The sequence below is a fragment of the Schistocerca serialis genome, chromosome 5 (assembly GCF_023864345.2).
Source record: "Schistocerca serialis cubense isolate TAMUIC-IGC-003099 chromosome 5, iqSchSeri2.2, whole genome shotgun sequence".
In the NCBI taxonomy this organism is placed as follows: Eukaryota; Metazoa; Arthropoda; class Insecta; order Orthoptera; family Acrididae; genus Schistocerca; species Schistocerca serialis.
The window spans coordinates 510135954-510157745 of record NC_064642.1 but is presented as its reverse complement, the minus strand read 5'-3'; the positions used below and the strand labels follow the sequence as shown (position 1 = coordinate 510157745).

The 21792-nt window shown below is 44.4% G+C and overlaps 1 protein-coding gene across 1 annotated transcript in view; it reads right to left on the bottom strand.

Moving 5' to 3' along the window:
• The window catches only part of LOC126482034 (inactive tyrosine-protein kinase 7-like), a 98892-nt gene extending 78514 nt beyond the window's left edge, over window positions 1-20378 (bottom strand). Inside the window, exons 1-2 of the mRNA XM_050106006.1 lie at window positions 20365-20378; window positions 9785-9976 (exon numbers count right to left, since the gene is read on the bottom strand). Coding sequence (XP_049961963.1) covers window positions 9785-9976; window positions 20365-20378 — 206 coding nt within the window. The remainder of the gene's footprint in view (window positions 1-9784; window positions 9977-20364) is intronic.
• Window positions 20379-21792: the final 1414 nt, after the last annotated feature.

Sequence of the window (21792 nt, the reverse complement as noted above, 5' to 3'; positions counted from 1 at the left end):
GAAAAAATATTGATGATGATCTGTAAATTAAGGTGCTTAATGCTAGGACAAAGCAAAGGGAAAGCGGAAGAGGATGAAGACAAAATGTTTTTACTGTCTCTACTGAACCCACTTCAAAGTATACCTAAACAAAAGAAAATGACCGCTTAAATTAGACTCATGAGCGTCATAAACGAAGTCCACTTCGAAGGACTCAAACAACTTATAACAACGCTCTTTCAGACAATGGCACAGTTGGAGAACATGGACATCATCGTCCCTCAATTCCATCATCGCAACCTGTTCCTGGTGTTCCACTCAATCACAAGAACTTCACACCACAGACAAAGCACATTACCATCCGGGACGTGGAAATTTTCCCCAAAACTTGATTCCAGACTGAAATAACGCAGCTACGCTCCCTCTTGCAGCGAAGTGTCGCTTAATGAGTCCGGTACGTTAAATGTGGAAGAATTATTTTCAGTAATACGATGTGTAAACAAATAAGGCAAGTCACTTATTTTTTGTCTCAGATCTTTAAGAGTTTATTATAAAGCGCTTTTGAAATAATACCTGAAAATCACTACTACGTATTCGTTACAGCTATAACTAAAACTGTAAATACCATTGCTAACAACAAACGATTAGCTACTGATTAGACTTCAATGTCACGAAAATCTCTTGCTGCTATAAGGCTTTACTGACACTCACGTAACTGAACATTGTTCAATGTGTGAAATAACCCTTTTATGTCGCAATCAGCAATAAAAGTGTACACCCAAACTACTATTTTTGTTTGGATTTTCTTTTTATTCTGTTGTCGCACACAAAGCACAGCTGCTAGCTCTTTTACGGCCATTTCGATACTGAGCGCATACAGAAGAAACTGCTCTGACCCCACTGTTGGCGTATCGTTGGCCTACCGGAGAGCTGGCGACAGAGTTGCAGCGGCTCCTTGCACACGAAAGGCGCAGAGCTTCGTCCTCTCTGTAGCCGTCATGTAGCTCGTCAAGTGAATCGCTGCAACTCGTTTTACACAGATTCGTTGCTGCGTCATGTCTGGGTGTAGTCCATGTACGCTGGCGAGCAAAATGTAAGGACTGAAGTAAATTTTCTCATGATGTGTCACCACCAAAAAGCATAGCTCGATGAAACTTGGACCGTCCATTGAAAGGACTGCTGCAGTATAGTGTATTACAGAGAAGAACAGGCGATAACTGAAAGAAATACGCAGTGAGACGAACAGAAATGACACCTTTATTCAAAGACTATAATTCCACTGAAGTAACCGCAGTTTGTAATGGTTTCCCGGACACTATAAAAGGAGGGATGTGGTTCTTAATTGGCTGTGTGATCACCACAAATAGCAAAGCATGCTCTGCAAAGTGTTCCCATGCTGACTGCAATGTTGCTACGAAGTTCTTGTGGCACGGTGTTCCACTTTTCCACGATCGCAGTTGACAGCTACCTGGATGGTCTTTGGTGCATGTCGACGAGCTGTAGCGTCTCCCCACCGAATCCCACACGTGCTCGATGGGAATTAAGTCGGGGGATCGGTCAGGTCTGTCGATTTCATGATTTCAAGATCCCCTCCACCTGCGCTATGCGATGAGGTCGCGCACTGTCATCCATAAAAATGATGTCAGAGCCGTATGCACCCCTGAAAAGACGCACTCGGGAAGGGAGTTATTGTCACAATAACGTTGAGCGGTGAGTGCGCTGTGTTCAAAGATGTAGTGGTCAGTATGCTAATGTAACATTATGCCACCACACACTGTAATATGAGGACCACAAAAATAACCACGTTGGACAATGTTCCTGGGTGGATTCTGTATTCCCACCACTCGCCATAGGTGGTTCAGAATCACTTCTCAGATCGAATTTGCGCTTCTCTGAGAAGAGCACATAACCCATCCCTCGATGGTCCAGTCCATATGCACTCGGTATCATCGCAAATGGTGCCCCGATGTGCGGATGTCAGCGCAATACAATGTCGTCGCGCAAAGAGACCACCGCCATGCAGTGGCCGTGCCACTCTTGAGATTGAGATTGCGTGCCTTGCACTCCTGTTGTATAGCAGATGCACCGCTGTTTGATGAGGTGCCTTCTTGCATATTGCACAATGTAGTGGTCATCTGCTGTTGTAGTTTATTACGGTCGACCATCTCTCCTTTGAGTAGCAGTGCCTGTTGTTCGGAACGCTGGCCACGCAAGTGGAACAACGCTGTGAGCAATACCAAGCTCTGGCTACGCTCTTCAGACTTCGAGGAGAGGCTACAACCCTGTCCCATTCCCTTCCCAACCACTGCTTCCCTTTCATGTCCCTCGACTCTTATACCTGCCATCTGGTTTCTGTACAAATTGTAAATAGCCTTTCGCTCCCTGTATTTTACCCCTGCCACCTTCAGAATTTGAAAGAGGGTATTCCAGTAAACATTGTCAAAAGCTTTCTCTAAGTCTAAAAATGCTAGGAACGTAGGTATGGCTTTCCCTTTCTCTAAGTCTACAAATGTTAGGAACGTAGGTTTGTATTTCCTTAATCTATTTTCTAAGATTAGTCGTAGGGTCAGTATTGCCTCGCGTGTTCCAGCATTTCTACGGAATCCAAACTTATCTTCCCCGAGGACGGCTTCTACCAGTTTTTCCATTCGTCTGTACAGAATTCGCGTTAGTATTTTGCAGGTGTGACTTATTAAACTGATAGTTCGGTAATTTTCACATCCGTCAACACCTACTTTCTTTGGGATTAGAATTATTATATTCTCCTTGAAGTCTAAGGGTATTTCTCCTGTCTCCTCGCTCACCAGAAGGTAGAGTTTTGTCAGGACTGGCTCTCCTAAGGCTGTCAGTAGTTCTAATGGAATGTTGTCTACTCCCGGGGCCTTCGATTGACAATATGCTTCACTAACATACAAGATAGCAGTTGCAGTTGTTTGGATTCTTTACGCGATTTCGCTCATACATGTCGATATCAAGAATTGAAAGGATTCCCAACTGTTACTTCATTGACGGATAGGGGGGCTCTGATAAATATTACGAGCTGAAAACAAAGTTATTTCAACAGCTGCCAATGTTCCAAGAGGGGGAAGCGTATCACATTCGATTATCAGACTGCCTGTTCCCATCATAAACACATCAGTCACACTGAATTACACCCATACGAAGGATGCACAACTTCTCCGTGACTCTGACCTCATCGTTTCGGACAAGATTTCAATGGTTCCCAAAGACGCAAGTTTGTAATTATTTTTCCATTGCTACATTATTCATCGGTGACTGGTCAGGATAGGGTGTGAATTATTTGCATGGGTCAACTAGTACTTAAATTAGGTCATAAACCAAAACTATTGGTATGAAACTGATCTTAACCACATAGTTTGACACCTATCATGAAACTTTTGTAGGTAGTTCCAAAATTAACTTTAACTATTATTTTTGCTTTGATTGTTTGGTGGTTACATGCCTTCAGCGTATTATTATTATAATTATAAATATTATTTTCAATATTATGAGTTTCGATTTGTACCCTCTAAACACTACTGAAAATTTATTAGGTATTTTGTTTCAGCATTTCTTATATAATGCGCAGCACCCAACTCTTTTTTCAAATTTTGCTATTCATATTATTCATGTCAAAACTTGGATAGTATTGGGGCCGCGCGGGATTAGCCAGGCGGTCTCAGGCGCTGCAGTCATGAACTGTGCGGCTGATCCCGGCGGAGGTTCCAGTCCTCCCTCGGGCATGGATATGTGTGTTTGTCCTTAGGATAATTTAGGTTAAGTAGTGTGTAAGCATAGGGACTGATGACCTTAGCAGTTAAGTCCCATAAGATTTCACACACCTTTGAAGCTTTCGGTAGTATTGGGACAATACGAGTCAGAGCCTCCACGTAAATGTAATAGTTACATGTATATCAATGTATTCCTAGATATATTTTAAGTTGAATGGTGTAGTGAACGTACCCTCTGTAACCGGCGAATGTGACGTCACTCAAAGGGTACAGGAGGGAGTCAGAGTATGGAGCAAGGAGGCACTTTGTGGTTGGCAGCCCGATGGCAAGTATATGATCGTAAACGAGGAGTTCAATAAAAGTATTGACTGCAAATTGAACAGTTGTAAGGTTCAAGTCTATACGACAAGTTCATAGTCCGTTTCATAGCGTTTTTGCGTCCACAACATTCTGCTACCAGTATCAGAGATCTAACAGTACATAGACCGATAGACGTTACACGAAGTGATTGCCGTGCCGTACCGAACCAGTTAACACATGTTTAATGCCAGCACGGCGTGATAAAACTTCGGCTTGTTCACCTGCAATGCCCCCCCCCCCCCCTCTCTTCCCCCAAATCCACGGTAGCCAGTGTACTGCGAGTCGACGGGTGAAGCTTGCTTCCTCATCTTCCTCCGCTCACGGCAGCCCACTGAGAATTAATTCAGGGCGTTTTACACTAATTAGAATTCGAACTTGGGCCCTGTCTGTAATAATCACGTCATCAACGGAAAATTGAACATAATACACTATACCTCCTTTTCTTTATTCTTACAATGTTTCCCCCTTCCTCTTGTTCCTGTATTTTACAATTTTATTATTCAGGTTAAGTATCTTTAATTCCTGACTGATTTATTCACTCGTCCGTCCATCCAATAATGTGAGTCCCACAATTCATCGTTGGAAACTTATGTTTGCATTCTCCTTCTTCTGGCCTACTGTTTTTGTTTATTTTGAAGTGTGACTACATTCGCATCCCTATCTGAAATTTCTTCCTCATGTCAACATTCTCTGAAGAGGTCAGTTTAGCTCGAATTTTTAACTTCCTGGACTTCATTCTGTTACCCAGTTACAATAGTTTACTGCCCTTTAAAAGATTAGTACAAATGAGTTCATGACTTCGGAGCCTCGGATTAAATTTCACATTAATATGTTACCCAGTTTAAATTAACAACTAAGGGGAGTAAGCGTTATTGTGCCAATATTCTTTGAAAATTTACTTCAACCCTATTTCTAAAAAGCTACGATGTTTAGTCATTATTATTATTATAATAAATGATAGCTCTACTTAACAGCTATCGAAAAAAGCCTTAACAATATTTTATTCAAAATGATGTTTGTAATTAACTAAAATTTAATTTAAATTGTTGTACTGTAAAACTCATAGAAATTGTATATGAAATTAATCAAACTCTTCCAAATTGCATATCAGAACATGTAGAGCAATACGTGGCCCATTTTTTTGTGTAAGAACGAAAATCATCTAATGATTAGTAATTGTTATTTTGTAAATCTTACATTTAACAATGTATTCAATTGTTTAGTTTTATATAAAAGGAAGTGACGCATGAGCCACGAGAGGCAGTTAGTCAGTCAGTAAGGAAGAAGCACCTAAAAGAGTAACAGACAGTCGGAGGCAGTGAGAGAGTCAGTCAGTGAATCTACATTATTATCTTTCGGAAGCTGTCAAACAACAAATATGTACATCCAAATCGGTCACAATACAAGACAAGAAAAGTGATATACTCTGTGTTTTATTTAAAAATTAGTGTGTCAGAAACGTCGACAGCTTTATGAAGCAACAACCTCCCCAAGGATATCATTCGCTATTTCATCATATGGAGCAGCTAAGTTTTTATGTGAACTTTAATTAGTTGTGGTTGAAATTTTATAGTTTTCACTCGTCATCGTACTTGTGAATGGTGGGGGCCCAAACTATTAAGTTGCTCCAGTGGTATGCTCGACACTGTCCAATTATAGATAAAACTATAGAAACTGTATATTTTATTCTCACTCAGCGTCAGCGGTACCTGTAGTTCAAAAATGTGTTCAAATGTGTGTGAAATCTTATGGGACTTAACTTCTAAGGTTGTCAGTCCCTAAGCTTACACACTACTTAACCTAAATTATCCTAAGGACAAACACAGACACCCATGCCCGAGGGAGGACTCGAACCTCGGCCGGGATCAGCCGCACAGTCCATGACTGCAGCGCCTGAGACCGCTCGGCTAATCCCGTGCGGCTACCTGTAATTAAAATGCTTCCCTCTACTCACATATTTAAGTGTGGCATTTTAGTTTCCAACATCTACAATCGAAAGGGAATGTTCACACAGTTATTATTTTATATTACTTAATTGCTGTCTGTCATTCGCTATCCGAAAGGACCTGTTGCTGTGCCGTCTTTGTTCGAATTTCATCGTTGGATAAATACGCAATGTCATATAAAGCTTTGTTTTCGTGTTTCTTTTAACACATGTAAGGCTACTTTGTTTATGCTAAAACATCAAAAGAACACTTGTCGCTATCACATGTAATCATGTGTGCACTACTACTATGTTGGAACTGATACCTGCTTGTCATCAATGTCACTTACATTAAGCATTTCATAGTATAGTAATGTACATACATAACTCAGTGCAGTAGGCAAACTATGCTATATGCCACATATTACTGGATTCGATATCGGATATCAAGCAAGTGGAACTTGCAAGGAACCACCTCTGTCATTCTATAATATGTTTCAATGCCAAAACATTTTTAGAACAACTAGCGTTTATATGGCGGCATCTTACGTTGATGTTGCGATGGTTTCTTAGAGCCTAGTGTGTAAGAGGCAGCTAAATACCAACGAGACAGATGGAAAGGAAGTAAGTAAGCTGTTTATTATTTCAAGAGTAATGGCGGTAACTGTTCATTCATTTATCCCACTGTGGGACAAGATGCAACTTATTGGCTTCTTGCACATCTCAAAAATGCAAATAAGCTATTACCGACCTTCCTCTGTGAGTAACGTACCGCGTCCACAAGGGCACGTTGAGCTTGTTAAATGCATATTTTACATTTTTTTTCTGTGGCATGGTTTGATTACTGCTACTGTTAAGCAGATTTTAATAAGTCAAAATTTGAACACAATATTCTTATAAGCCGGTTTATAACAACAAACACAAATTAATTCGCAATCTATGATTTACTGCCATTCGTGGTATATTTCTAAACATTCTAGACACAATCCTACACCAGCAGATTTCCCATATTTTGCATGAACTGCTGATGGCTTCTGTTAGCAGTACAAGCTTACACACCTCCTCTTCTCCCCAGTTTTCTTGATGTAGTGTTTTATGCCGTCATATATCTCTTGCAACACGCGATTAGAAACGATTGGTAGAAGGCCCGCCTGCTCCTTTTACAAGCTTGTAAAACTTCTCTTCTGTATTCCTGGCTCCTGTTCCTTTCTTCGGCTCCCAGGAATTACGTACGTATATATTAGTCAGCAAAGAAAGTAAACCCAATTCTATTACTTTTGTTTAGAAACCCATCTTGTGATAATAATACCATCATCCTGACAAAGTGAAAATTCAAAGTCTCCCATTTCGTTTTTAAGTAATTCTTGGTTTGACGAAAATGGGGCAAGATTTGGGAACTCTTTTTTTTTTTCTTTAATAGCGCCTGTTCCTCCACAACTTTCTTCTCTTAAGAAGGACAGCAAATTCTGCAAAGAGGTTGTCAAAGAAAAAAAATGGAGCAATAATTCCAATATTCCCAGTGTTAAATCATCTATCAGCTGAATGAGTGGGACAGTATCCGCACTAAATTGTTCTTCGTATACTGTATTTACATTTGGCGAGGAAAGGAAAAATTTAAAAGATATCTAGAAGTGCTAGATAAACATCATGTTTTATATTTTATACACGAGTCGTATTGTCGTCCTCCCCCCCCCCCCCCCCCCCCGATGAACGGTTTGCAAGAGTGTCTCCCAAACTATTTTATCACTGATTTCATCAGAAAACATATGTTGCTGAGTAACAAATAGCTTACTACATTTGTCTCGTCCCCCTTCATCCACATCCAAGAGAATTGCAGAATGAGGGAGTGCTACGTAAATTCCATCAGCAAGAAGAGCGTCTGTTTCCTCAAACAGGATGTCTAAGACACGCTGCACAGTTAAACCTGGTTGTAAAGATTCCGCGAGGCCTATGTTTTTAAATAAAAGAGAAAAAGAAACGAAACCAGTTTTGACTCGGTAACCGCACAGCGTGTCCACACGGATACAACAGAAATACTCACGTGATAAACAGAAAATGAATCGACAGATAATGACTTCTTTAAAATGAAGCTCACGATAAACATATGTAGATTTACTGCAAACAGTTTCACTTGGAAAAACAAAGAAGTTCTTCATAAAACAATGCTTAGTTGACATCAATATCTTTCAATACTGTTGTCAAAGTCCTACCTATGATGCAGGCAATCACAAGGGGTAAAATAAAGGGAGCGAAAGGCTATTTACAATTTGTACAGAAACCACATGCAGTTGTAAGAGTCGAGGGGCATGAAAGGGAAGCAGTGGTTGGGAAGGGAGTGAGACAGGGTTGTAGCCTCCCCCCGATGCTATTCAATCTGAATATTGACCAAGTAGTAAAGGAAAGAAAAGAAAAATTCGTAGTAGGTATTAAAATCCATAGAGAAGAAATAAAAACTTTGAGGTTCGCCGATGACATTGTAATTCTGTCAGAGACAGCAAAGGACTTGGAAGAGCAGTTGAACGGAATGGACAGTGTCTTGAAAGGAGGATATAAGATGAACATCAACAAAAGTAAAACGAGGATAATGGAATGTAGTCGAATTAAGTCGGATGATGCTGAGGGAATTAGATTAGGAAATGGTTCTGAGAACTATGGGACCTAACTTCTGAGATCATCAGTCCCCTAGAACTTAGAACTACTTAAACCTAACTAACCTAAGGACATCACACACATCCATGCCCGAGGCAGGATTCGAACCTGCGACCGTAGCGGTCACGCGGTTCCAAACTGAAGCGCTTAGAACCGCACAGCCACACCGGCCGGCTTAGATTAGGAAATGAGACACTTAAAGTAGTAAAGGAGTTTTGCTATTTGGGGAGCAAAATAACTGATGATGGTCGAAGTTGAGAGTATATAATATGTAGATTGGCAATTGCAAGGAAAGCGTTTCTGAAGAAGAGAAATTTGCTAACATCGAGTATAGATTTAAGTGTCAGGAAGTCGTTTCTGAAAGTATTTGTATGGAGTGTAGCCATGTATGGAAGTGAAATATGGACGATAAATAGTTTGGACAAGAAGAGAATAGAAGATTTCGAAATGTGGTGCTACAGAAGAATGCTGAAGATTAGATGGGTAGATCACATAACTAACGAGGAAGTATTGAATAGAATTGGGGAGAAGAGGAGTTTGTGGCACAAATGACAAGAAGAAGGGACTGGTTGGCAGGACATGTTCTGAGGCATCAAGGGATCACCAATTTAGCATTGGGGGGCAGCGTGGAGGGTAAAAATCGTAGAGGGAGACCAAGAGATGAATGCACTAAGCAGATTCAGAAGGATGTAGGTTGCAGTAAGTACTGGGAGATGAAGAAGCTTGCACAGGACAGGGTAGCATGGAGAGCTGCATCAAACCAGTCTCAGGACTGAAGACCACAACAACAACAACATGGGAATGTTAACAATGAAGTGTTAAATGAATGAATGTGAAATTCAAATCCTCCCTGACAAGACTACATGATAGCCAACGCGAAAAATAATTGTAAGCTGACAATGAATACAACACAAAACTATTCAACAATTTGTCCACAGGGAAGTTAAGGGTCTGTGAACCCATCCAAACTCGAGGAGTGAGTGAAAAAAAATTATACAGATGATGTGCCCGCAGAGCGTTGTTTCATTCCGTTGTTTGATTCGATCGTAAAAACCGACTGAAGTTAAGAGCAACGGACTGGTCAATCGGTTGTTGGAACAGGTCGGTTGTCCCACGTTGGCGGGACGGGAGTGGTACTGACCTGTACCAGGCGTAGCGCAGGTCCTCGCTGCCGTCGGCCTTGCAGCGCAGCGAGACGTCGTGGCCGGGAGCGATGTCTGCGGCCGCCGCCGGGCTCTGCAGCTGCACGCTCACCTGCTCGCCCAGCCCTGCAACACGTCCAACACGCCCGCTGCCAATCACTACGGCCTCTTTACTTGTCAAACAAATGACACTGACGGAAAAGAATCCCAACTCCAAAAAATAATTAATGTCATCACGTTTGTCGACTTTGAAAAAGCATATGACAGTATAGACCGAGAATCCCTTTTTGAAGTATTAGCAGAATTTGGACTAGATCAAATGACAACAAGCATCATAAAAGAAACAGTCACGGAGACCAAATCCAAAATAAAGTTTATGGGAGAATTGAGCACAGAATTTGAAATAGACACAGGAGTGCGACAAGGGGATGTACTGTCCCCAGTGCTCTTCAATTGTGCTCTTGAAAAAGTTGTTAGAGAATGCAGAAAAGCAGGTGCACCAGCAGACAGACTGAAACCAAGACATAAGGGCATAGAATTAGACTGTTTAACATTTGCTGATGACATGGCACTGATCGCACAAGACATCACCGATGCACAGAAACAGCTAGAATTATTACAAGAGCAGGCAGCAAAAATGGGATTACAAATTTCATTTGAAAAAACAGAATTTATGACTGACATCAAAGATGCACCTTCTGGTCTCAAAATTGGTAATAACTACATCTCTCGAGTAAAAGAATTTAAATATTTAGGTGAATGGATTGCAGTAAATTGTAATGAAAAGAAATCTGTCAGATCAAGAGTCCAGAAAATACGACACTACACAACAGTAATTAAACCCGCAGCTCTCTACGCATCTGAGACACTAAACCTTCAACACAGAACACTAAAAGAGGAATTAGAAGTGAAAGAACGTAAAATAATGAGGAAAATCCTAGGACCAATAACTAAAGATGGTGTGCATTATCCAAAACCCAATGCAGAAATATATAAAAATATCTCCAAAATAACATACACAATGCGCTTGAGAAGAATCCAATTCATGGGGCATATACAAAGAATGGACTCAAACAGGTTAACGCACAAAATCCATACATTTTTAAAGAACAAAACTACAAGACCGAACTGGTACAACCAGACGGAAAAAGACCTGAGAGAATTAGGGTCTCCAAATCCACATGATAGAAATGAAATCAGAAAAATCACAAACACGTGGGGTTTTGAGGAAGAAGAGAGAAAAACGAACCGACATACTTGGTCTACGCAACGAAAGCTAGCCCATTCGCTGTTTATGAAGGAATACTGGGCGAAAAGGAAGGCCAACAAATGTTGGCCGGCCGTGGTGGCTGTGCGGTTCTAGGCGCTCCAGTCCGGAGCCGCGCTGCTGCTGCGGTCGCAGGTTCGAATCCTGCCTCGGGCATGGGTGTGTGTGATGTCCTTAGGTTAGTTAGGTTTAAGTAGTTCTAAGTTCTAGGGGACTGATGACCACAGCAGTTAAGTCCCATAGTGCTCAGAGCCATTTTGAACCAAATGTTGATTACGCGTGGTCCTAACTGATCCATCCGCGACGAAGAAGAAAAAGAATTAATGTAGAGTAATGAAGTTCGGGGATGAATTTGTCTAGGTAACGTACTTATGTGATTAATATTGCAAGATGTCAGGTTAATGTAAGCACGAAAAAAATCCATTGCAAATGTCCCGTATGTGCTTGACTGGAGGCAGATCTGGTGATCGAGCAGGCCAAGGCAACATTTCGAGTGGTTCTAGGCGCGCAGTCCGGAACCGTGCGACTGCTACGGTCGCAGGTTCGAATCCTGCCTCGGGCATGGATGTGTGTGATGTCCTTAGGTTAGTTAGGTTTACGTAGTTCTAAGTTCTAGGGGACTGATGACCACAGCTGTTAAGTCCCATAGTGCTCAGAGCCATTCGAACCATTCAACATTTCGAGTGTAGAGCATGTTGGGGTGTAACAAGTGTATGTGTGCAAGCGTCATCCTGTTGGACAACATGAATGGCATCGCAACAGGCCGAATCACCACAGTGACGCACAAATCTGCAGTCAGGAAGCTTGGGATAGCCACGAGAGTGTTCCTGCTGTTACACGAGATTGCTCCTGCTGTCACGCTAAATCACACCCGTGAATGTCTAGTGTGTCTAACACGAAGGCAGATCGGTTGTAAGACCTCAACTGTCCTCCTCCTAACCTACACACGGCCATCACTTGTACCAAGGTAGAACTAGCTTTCATTAGAAATACAACGGACCTCCATCCTGCCCTAAAATGAGCTCTCGCTTGATACCAATGAAGTCGCAAATGTCGGTGTTTTGGGGTCAGTGGGATGCACGCTATGGACGACTGGCTCGGGGCTGTCTTTGAAGTAACCGATTTGTAATACTTCTTAGTACCACTGCTCCAATTGCTGCTGTAGGTGTAGTAGGATGCGCCAGATTCATACACCGACCAGGGTGCTCCTCCCTCTCGGCAGTGCCAAGTGCCGTCCGGTTTTTTTTGTGACCGTACATTCTCGTGACCATTGCTGCCATCAGTCATGTACTGCGGCTACATTCCTGCCAAGTCTCTGCCACCATGGCAGGACGAACACTCAGTTTCTCGTAGCCCTATTGCACGACCTTGTTCAAATTCAGCGAGGTATCTTCGTCGCCTTAAAGGCATTCTTGACTAACATTAACTTATCGCGTCGAATCTCAAACGTAGCTAACGCTCACAACCGTTACGGCATGTATTTAAAGCAAACCTTATTTGCATCCTCATAGTGGCGCTACTAGCGGCAGCCACTCTTCTGCAGCTGGCGCGAAATTTGAATAGACATCATCTTTCAGAAATAGATACATGCCTACAAACTTTCTTTTATGTCGCACGACTCCTTCTTGGTGCTGCCAATCTTTTTTTCGTCAGTGTATATTAAACCCGTCGCTCTTTTCATAAATCTGAGATTTGTTGTGGTCAGACGATCTAATCGATTGTTCCAAACCAAAACTCTTTAGCACCCTACAGAGTATGGCAGAATAACGGCCTGTCTTTAGTCTCTGAAAGTGAAATAGCATAACTGGCAACACTGTATGTTTGTCATATGTTTCAGGTAGGTACGCGGATTACTGAGATGGAGTGAGCTTGGATGTTTTGTGACTTTGAAGGCCAGGCGAGAATACCGTCTTCATATCAGCCTAAGAAGGAATGATACTGCACCATCGGCACATGCAGTTAGGTTATGGGTGAAAAACTTTGAAGCAACAGGAAGCGCACTTAAGTTGAAATCGCCAGAAAGGCCCAAAGTTGTCACTCGCAAGAACGAACAGAGAAGTGCAGCATATTGTAACCAACAGTCCAGAACGTTCTGTGAGACAAACTGCGGCAGTAACGGGAATGTCCAGTCGCAGAGTAAACAGAATTGTGCGGTTGCAACTATAAATCATTTCGTAAAAGATACAGGTTATCCAAGAGTTAAATGAAAGTGATTACGAAAAGTGAATGATTATAGAACTGTTGACTACAAACAGGCACAATGAAGGCTTCTTAAATTTCCTATTGATGAGTGACTAGGCACATTCTCATCGCAGTGATAATGTCAACAAACAAAACTGCCTTTACTGGTGCGAGAATAATCCTCAAGAACTCCATCAGCGCCACTTACACAGCCAATGGGCATAATCCGTCCTTTGTTTTTTCACGATGAAGATGAATGAGCCGCCACAGCGACTTCTCAAGATGCTGACTTTCTTGACAAATTCAGTCTCAGCAAGATGTTAGCTCTAACTGTGCTCATATTTCAATGGCAGTCGTGCACAGAGTGTTCCGTAAACACATTATGTCAATAATAGGACATTTTGTGGCTTCCCAGACCCACAACTTATCTTTCCGTTGTGGGTTCCTGAAACATAGTGTGTATCCTAGACGTCTACATAAAATTGCGAACTCAAAAACACCATTCGTGTAGAAGTCAGAAACGTTCCTAAGCAGATACTTGAACGTGCAGTGAACGATTTACATCGCAGACTTTTTTTTTTCGCTAGCTGCTTATATTTTATGACCCACCGTCTAATTTCTTATGGTGGGTCGTATGTTGCCACTTGGCCGCTATGACCACACCGGCTCCCGTCCCCACTCACACCGTTGCCCGTGTCCCGCCACGTGGAGGCGGGCTCTATTTGTTTACATCCATTTGATATCTTTTTTTGTGCAGCATTAGAAAAACTTATAACTAATACAAAATCAAGTGAGATATTAATAAACAAAACGAAATTAAATATTTAGAAAGAAGGAAGGAAGAGAACTGAATAGAGAAGAGATAGCTATAATATTGGCCGTCACCTGGTTGTGGGCGGCGGCCCGGGTCTTGGAATCCTAAAAACTAACTTAACTAGAAGAGATTAGGGTACGTTAAAGCTAGAAACTAAGACTAAGACCTCCATGTCCAGCCTGCAAAACTATTAACGATATACAATAGAGAAGTAACTGATTTTGTGCTTGGCTAAAAGTTGCCAATGAAAGGGTACTTGTGGTAAAAGTAATAAGGTAATGACGCTAACGGTTTGTGTTGAGTCTACAAGGCTCCTAGTAGAGTACATCAGGCGCAAGTACCTCCCGGCCCCGCCGACAACACGACCTGAACGGTGGTTTTCCCCAGTCTACCATAGGTATCCATCGGGTTGGGCTCAAAAGAGAGGAACCACAATTAAGATCCTTCCATCCAGGTCGTGCGCCGCCTCTTACCAGGGGGCGTAGGTCCCTTGAAGAGGTGCCTAACTTTAAGCTTCAGATCAGAAGTTATTGGTGAAGTGTAGACTGTCAACGTAACAAGTGCGGCCACTTACAAGACAGCAACGAGAACTGTCTAAGGTTGCAGGTCGATAGGCGACAGTCAAATAGAAGTGCCGCCCCTTGGGAAGAACGGCACGGACTCGACCAGCACTTAAGGACGATTATACGTTTCTGCGCCTGTGGCCCGTTATTTTTCGGGAGCTGTAGCCAGTACAAGAAGTGTATCTTAAGTTGCCAATGGCTTCTCAACAAGAGGACGGAAGAGCGGCGGAAGAGACCAGGGGTGGTGGTAGCAGCAGGAAGAAGCCGTACAGGAGGAAAGGCTAGCCAGCCCAGAGGGAAACGGCGGCGCTCAGGAAGGCGACCCCGGTGCCCGGTGGCCGCGCAGGGAGCGGGGATAAATAGTGCGGGTAAACAGAGCGCAGGCCGCGCCGCTGTTTGTTTTTGAGGCCGGGCGGAAGCCGGCGCGGCGTATAAACACACATCAAAAGGCCGCCGCGCCGCCCTGACTGACAGCACGGCGAGCGCCGACGCCGCCACAGCGGGACACGGGCTGCCCTCTGCCCTCCGCCACACAACCACTCCCCGCTGTTTCCTCATGGCATCTAAGGCTGCGGTGTCGGTGGCACCGATATCTGTAGATTCCGCCGACGACCGACATCCGCCGAGGTAGAGTTTGTGTTTCCACTTTTCAGTGCTTTGGATGTTCAGAATATCTTATTCTAAATTTTATGTTTGTCTTCCACAGGTCATTGAATAACAATCATTGAAGGATAATTGACGTATGTCATTCGAGCGCTATAAAAAAAAATGGTTCAAATGGCTCTGAGCACTATGCGACTTAACTTCTGAAGTCATCAGTCCCCTAGAACTTAGAACTACTTAAACCTAACTAACCTAAGGACATCACACACATCCATGCCCGAGGCAGGATTCGAACCTGCGACCGTAGCAGTCGCGCGGTTCCGGACTGAAGCGCCTAGAACCGCTCGGCCACCGTAGCCGGCCTCTATCGAATATCCGATACTTACGTTAAAGATGCAGTTCTGGCTCAAGTAAAACACTTGAAAGTACTTCAAGTGAAACACTTCGATATTTGACCGCTGGCGATTACATATTTCAGTATTTAAACTTATATCCGCAACGTTCGAATACAGCATTAGTCGCTACCGTCTCAGGTTCGAATCCTGCTTCGGGCATGGATGTCCTTAGGTTAGTTAGGGGACTGATGACCTGAGATGTTAAGTCCCACAGTACTCACAAGGGAACCTCCCCATCGCACCCCCCTCAGATTTAGTTATAAGTTGGCACAGTGGATAGGCCTTGAAAAACTGAACACTGATCGATCGACAAAACAGGAAGAAGTTATGTGGAACTATGAAAAAATAAGCAAAATATACAAACTGAGTAGTCCATGTGCAAGATATACAATATCAAGGACAGTGCGAGGTCAGGAGCGCCGTGGTCCCGTGGTTAGCGTAACGAGCTGAGGAATAAAAGGTCCTTGGTTCAAGTCTTCCCTCGAGTGAAAAATTTAACTTTTTGTTTTCAGTTTATGTGACAAACTCTTATGTTTTCATCACTTTTTTGCGAGTGATTATCACATCCAGAAGAAAACCTAAATCGGGCAAGGTAGAAGAATCATTTTACCCATTCGCCAAGTGTACTAGTTAGGTGGGTCGACAACATATTCCTGTCATGTGACGCACATGCTGTCACCAGTGTCGTATAGAATATATCAGACGTGTTTTCCTGTGGAGGAATCGGTTGACCTATGACCTTGCGATCAAATGTTTTCGGTTCCCATTGGAGAGGCACGTCCTTTCGTCAACTAATCGCACGGTTTTGCGGTGCGGTCGCAAAATACAGACACTAAACTTATTACAGTGAACAGAGACGTCAATGAACGAACGGACAGATCATAACTTTGCGAAAATAAAGAAAGTAAAATTTTCAGTCGAGGGAAGATTTGAACCAAAGACATCTCGTTCCGCAGCTGCTCACGCTAACCACGGGACCACGGCGCTCCTGAGCGCAAACTGTCCTCAATATTGCATATCTTAAGCATGAACTACTCAGTATGTATATTTTGTTTATTTTTTCATAGTTCCACAGAACTTCTTCCTGTTTTCTAGATTGATCTGTGTTCAGTTTTTCAAGGCCTATCCACTGTGCCAACTTATAACTAAATCTGAGGGGGGTGCGATGGGGATGTTCCCTTGTCAGAGCCATTTGAACAACATTAGTAGTGACCCGCTTGATACTGTCGACGTCGTTTAAATATCCAGGCGTAGCGCTGCAAAGCGACATGAAATGGAACGCGCATGTGAGGACTGCGGTAGGAAATGCGAGTGGTCGACTTTGGTGTATTGAGAGAAATTTAGGAAAGTGTGGATGATCTGTAAAGAAGACTGTGTATAGGACGCTAGTGCCACTTATAGTTGCGTACGGCTCTAGTGTTCGGTGTCCGCAACAGATTGGATCAAGGGAAGAGATCGAAGCAGTTCGGAGGTGAGCTGCTAGGTTACCGGTAGGTTAGAACAAAACGCAAGTGTTTGGGAACTCAAGTGAAAACCCGTGGAGAGAAGGCGACGTTCTTTTCGAGGTACACTACTGGCAAAGTTTAGAGAACCGGCATTTGAAGCTCAGTGTAGGACGATACTACTGCCACCGGCATAAATTTCGTGTAAGGACCACGAAAATGCGGCTTTTCGCGGATGATGCTGTAGTATACAGAGAAGTTGCATTAGAAAACTGCAGCGAAATGCAGAAAGATCTGCAGCGGATAGGCACTTGGTGCAGGGAGTGGCAACTGTCCCTTAACATAGACAAATGTAATGTATTGCGAATACATACAAAGAAGGATCCTTTATTGTATGATTATATGATAGCGGAACAAACACTGGTAGCAGTTACTTCTGTAAAATATCTGGGAGTATGCGTGCGGAATGAATTGAAGTGGAATGATCATATAAAATTAATTGTTGGTAAGGCGGGTGCCAGGTTGAGATTCATTGGGAGAGTCCTTAGAAAATGTAGTCCATCAACAAAGGAGGTGGCTTACAAAACACTCGTTCGACCTGTACTTGAGTATTGCTCATCAGTATGGCATCCGTACCAGGTCCGGTTGACAGAGGAGATAGAGAAGATCCAAACAAGAGCGGCGCGTTTCGTCACAGGGTTATTTGGTAAGCGTGATAGCGTTACGGAGACGTTTAGCAAACTCAAGTGGCAGACTCTGCAAGAGAGGCGCTCTGCATCGCGGTGTAGCTTGCTCGCCTGGTTTCGAGAGGGTGCGTTTCTGGATGAGGTATCGAATATATTGCTTCCCCCTACTTATATCTCCCGAGGAGATCACGAATGTAAAATTAGAGAGATTCGAGCGCGCACGGAGGCTTTGCGACAGTCGTTCTTCCCACGAACCATACGCGACTGGAACGGGAAAGTGACAGTGGCACGTAAAGTGGCCTCCGGCACACACCGTAGGGTGGCTAGCGGAGTATAAATGTAGATGTAGATGTAGATAAGATACGAGAAATTAGGGCTCATATGGAGGCATACAGTTAGTCGTTTTTCCCTCGTTCTGCCTGAGAGAGAGATTAGGGCTCATATGGAGGCATATAGTCGTTTTTCCCTCGTTCTGCCTGAGAGTGGGACAGGGAAAGGAAACTATTAATAGTGGTACAGGGTACCCTCCACCACGCTCCGCACGATGGTTTGCGGAGTATGTGTGCATATGTAGATGTAGACTGTGTGAGTATTTTTGCGCTTAGGTAAGTACCCGTTGCCCAACACGGCCATCTCCGACGCCCTCGCCAGGACTCGAACCGCGCCCGCGCCCGTCCTCCCTAGCAACGGCCCTCCCCCCTCCCCCCCCCCCCCCCGGTCAAGGGCCACAGGGCAGGGAGCGGCCCTAATTGTACCGCCCGGGCCCGCCTCCGGCTCTGCGTCTGCTTCTGCCCGCAGCGCTGCGCTCATTTAAGACTTCCGGGCTGCGCCCTCTCCTAATTGCGTACTACCGGCTCAAAAGCCGCCCTTCAACGTTATGCTCGCTTCCGCATTCGCGGCACGTGCGACCGCCGTTCCGCGTGCGACTCAAGACAGCGTTCTGCCGTGCAGGTCGCCTCCTCGCTGCTAATGCCGTCTTCCTGTACACTACCACCACCTCGAAGCAGCTGGCATTTGACAACGACCGAGCCGGACTGCTCCCGCAAGGAATACACTAATCGGAGCCTGCCACTCTGGGATCACGCTTTGTTGGCACCGTTGTATAGCAAAACAGTATTAGAGCGAAGAATGAAATTTTTCAGCTGTGTACAAGACGTCAATTAAAGAGTGCCTGTCGGTACGCAGTGGTTGCGTAACGAGTATAAACACTCGGAGGCGCCGTAATACAAACAACAAACAAGCAAGACCGCATTCTACATCTACATCTACATACGTCCTTGCCGGCCGTTGTGGCCGAGCGGTTCTAGGCGCTTCAGTCCGGAACCGCGCTGCTGCTACTGTCGCAGGTTCGAATCCTGCCTCGGGCATGGATGTGTGTGATGTCCTTAGGTTAGTTAGGTTTAAGTAGTTCTAAGTCTAGGGGACTGATGACCTCAGATGTAAAGTCCCATAGTGCTTAGAGCCACTTGAACCCTCCCCTTCCTCCCACTCTGTGCTCAGAGTCTGGTCATTGTGTCTGTATCACTGATACCAACGTTTATTGCGGGATGACCTGTTGACATACCATGAAGTGTTGCCAGCTGCTGCTTTTTTTGGAGACTGCTTTTACGAGTACACAGCCATCTGGCTGCGAGCTGCCGTTCCTGCCGGTCACAACAGTGACTGACTGAAGATGAGGTCCTGGCAGATCTTCCGTGGGTGAAGAACTAATCTCTCCAATTGGAAGCTGTTCGACTTGAGGGCAAAGTGTCTGGTGCCGCCACTCCTCGAAAGTGCGTGCACCACCTTCGCTGGGGCTGCCACTCGGGCTGTCCTCCGTGTCGCTATTCATATTTCCGCCTTCTCTCCATTATGACAACCGTCATCAGAGGTACGCAGATTCCTGGGGACCAGCCTAAGCGGAGTAACACTCAACGAGAGCACTGAGGCTTCGGCGGACGCCCACAGTGAGGCTAGGCTTCGGGGACCTGCCAACTGCTCCTCCGATCTCCATGAGGCCGCGGAACTCACCGCGAGGCAACACCAGAGGCTCCAACTGCAGATTTCATGAATGGCGCGTCAGCGCCACTCAGCACGTCATTGCGGCACAGACGCAGCACGGCTGCTACCAGGATGCGCCGAGGAGGAGACTAAATCACTGTGAAACTCTCAGCAATAAGTCCTTGTTAATTCAATGGTGCCTTATTGACGCCTTGGGCGTGACACAGGTCCTCACCACAATCTCCGCTCGACAGTGCTGAACATCCATAGGACGTGAGAGGGGGGAGGGGAGGGGGGGAGGTAGGTAGAAGTGAACCTCTACACCACTTTCCCTGTCAGTTCTCAAATAGGAAACGTTTCTGTATGCGGAAATTTCGTCTATTACATTAAAACACGTAACTCCGACAGTAATTAAAATTATGAAGATATTTCGACTCTTAGAGACACTACAGTGATCTGTAACATACTGAATTCCAAAGTTTTTGTAGCATATAGAGACTTTAAAATTGTCAAAATATTGATAAGATGGTAAAAATAAATTTAAAAAACTCCGCTTTTCGAAAGACATATTTTCTGACATAAATGTGTTCATTATTTGGAATAAGCCTTTGTAACAGCAGTGATACTTTTAGAAAAGAGATGCTTTACCTTATGAGAACCATATCTGACACCTTTGCAGAAACTGCTTAGTGAAACACTTTGTTTTACAGTCGTGTGCGCTCGTGGCGGCCTGGTGCTCGACTTGGCAACGAGTAACTAGTCTAGCGCTTAAAATTCGCACAACTCTACTTCTCGTATCCTTGACACCAAAAACCACGTCCCAACTCTGATTCCCTCGCGCCTATACGCTCAGAAATGATTCACTGCAGACTTTTAGAAGATGATTATACATTGCCTGACATCCAGAAAACATGGTCGGATGTCCAAGTAACTCCGGGCACATACGCGCCATCAGCGGGTACGTAAATGATTATAGAGTTGCAATCCTCTGTGATAGGTAGAACGGCCACCTTAATGAGTGTTGCTCGTGTTTAGTGTTGATACGGGGTCTGACAGCGTGTGTAAGGGGCGTGAACAACATCGGATGTAGAGTGATCACCGTGAAGCAGCCGGAGATGCCGCGTACTCGTGTGAGAGCGTTATCAGCGCCTGACGGAGTCTGGATATTATTACGGGTCTCTATACGGCCGGCTGATGGAATCGTGCAGTATCCAGCTTTGTGGGGCACTGGATTGTGACAGAGTGCCGATGTCGGACTGCATGGGGACGTGAGGTCACGAATACTCATTGCCAAGATTCCAGTCGACCTCGTCTGACTACCACAAGTGAGAATCGTCGTATTGTGCACGAACCACATCGTAATCCCTTCACATCTACGCTTTCTGCACTCCCTGCAACGTGTCGTCCCGCACCATAGGTCGGAGACTTGCAGGAGCCAGACTAGGAAATAACCATCCCATGCGTAGGCTGCCTTTAACACCACAACTTAAATGTCTGTATCTAGAGTGGTGCCGTAATCGGGAAGCGTGGACTGCTGACAAATGGCGTCGCCTCGTGTTCAATGATGAATCCAAGGTTTTTCACTATCCAGGATGACCATCATCGGTGAGTATGGCGGCGACTTGGAGAGAGGTTGCATTCTTTCAATGTTTTGGAGAGGCACAGCGACGTTAGTCCTGGCGTCATCTTGCGGTGAACCATTCGGTATCACTTTAGGTCACGGATAGTGATAGAACTCTGACTGCACAGGGGTACAGTATAGGCTCCTGCGTCAATACATGTTACCTCTCATGCGATACTATCGTGGTGCCATTTTTAACAATACAGTGCTCGTCCACACATGACGTGTCTCTATGAACTGTCTGCATGATGTTGCGCTACCACCGTGGCCAGCAAGATCCCAAATCTTTCCCCAATAGAACTTGTGTGGGACCGCTCAGACGTCAATTCTGTCCCAGTGGCAGTATCGAGGATATAAAGGACCTGCCACAACTGTTGTGGGCCAGTTCGCCTCAGGTGGGGATACAAGGTTTTACGACACATTTCCCAACCGAATCAGTGCATGCATCCAGCCCA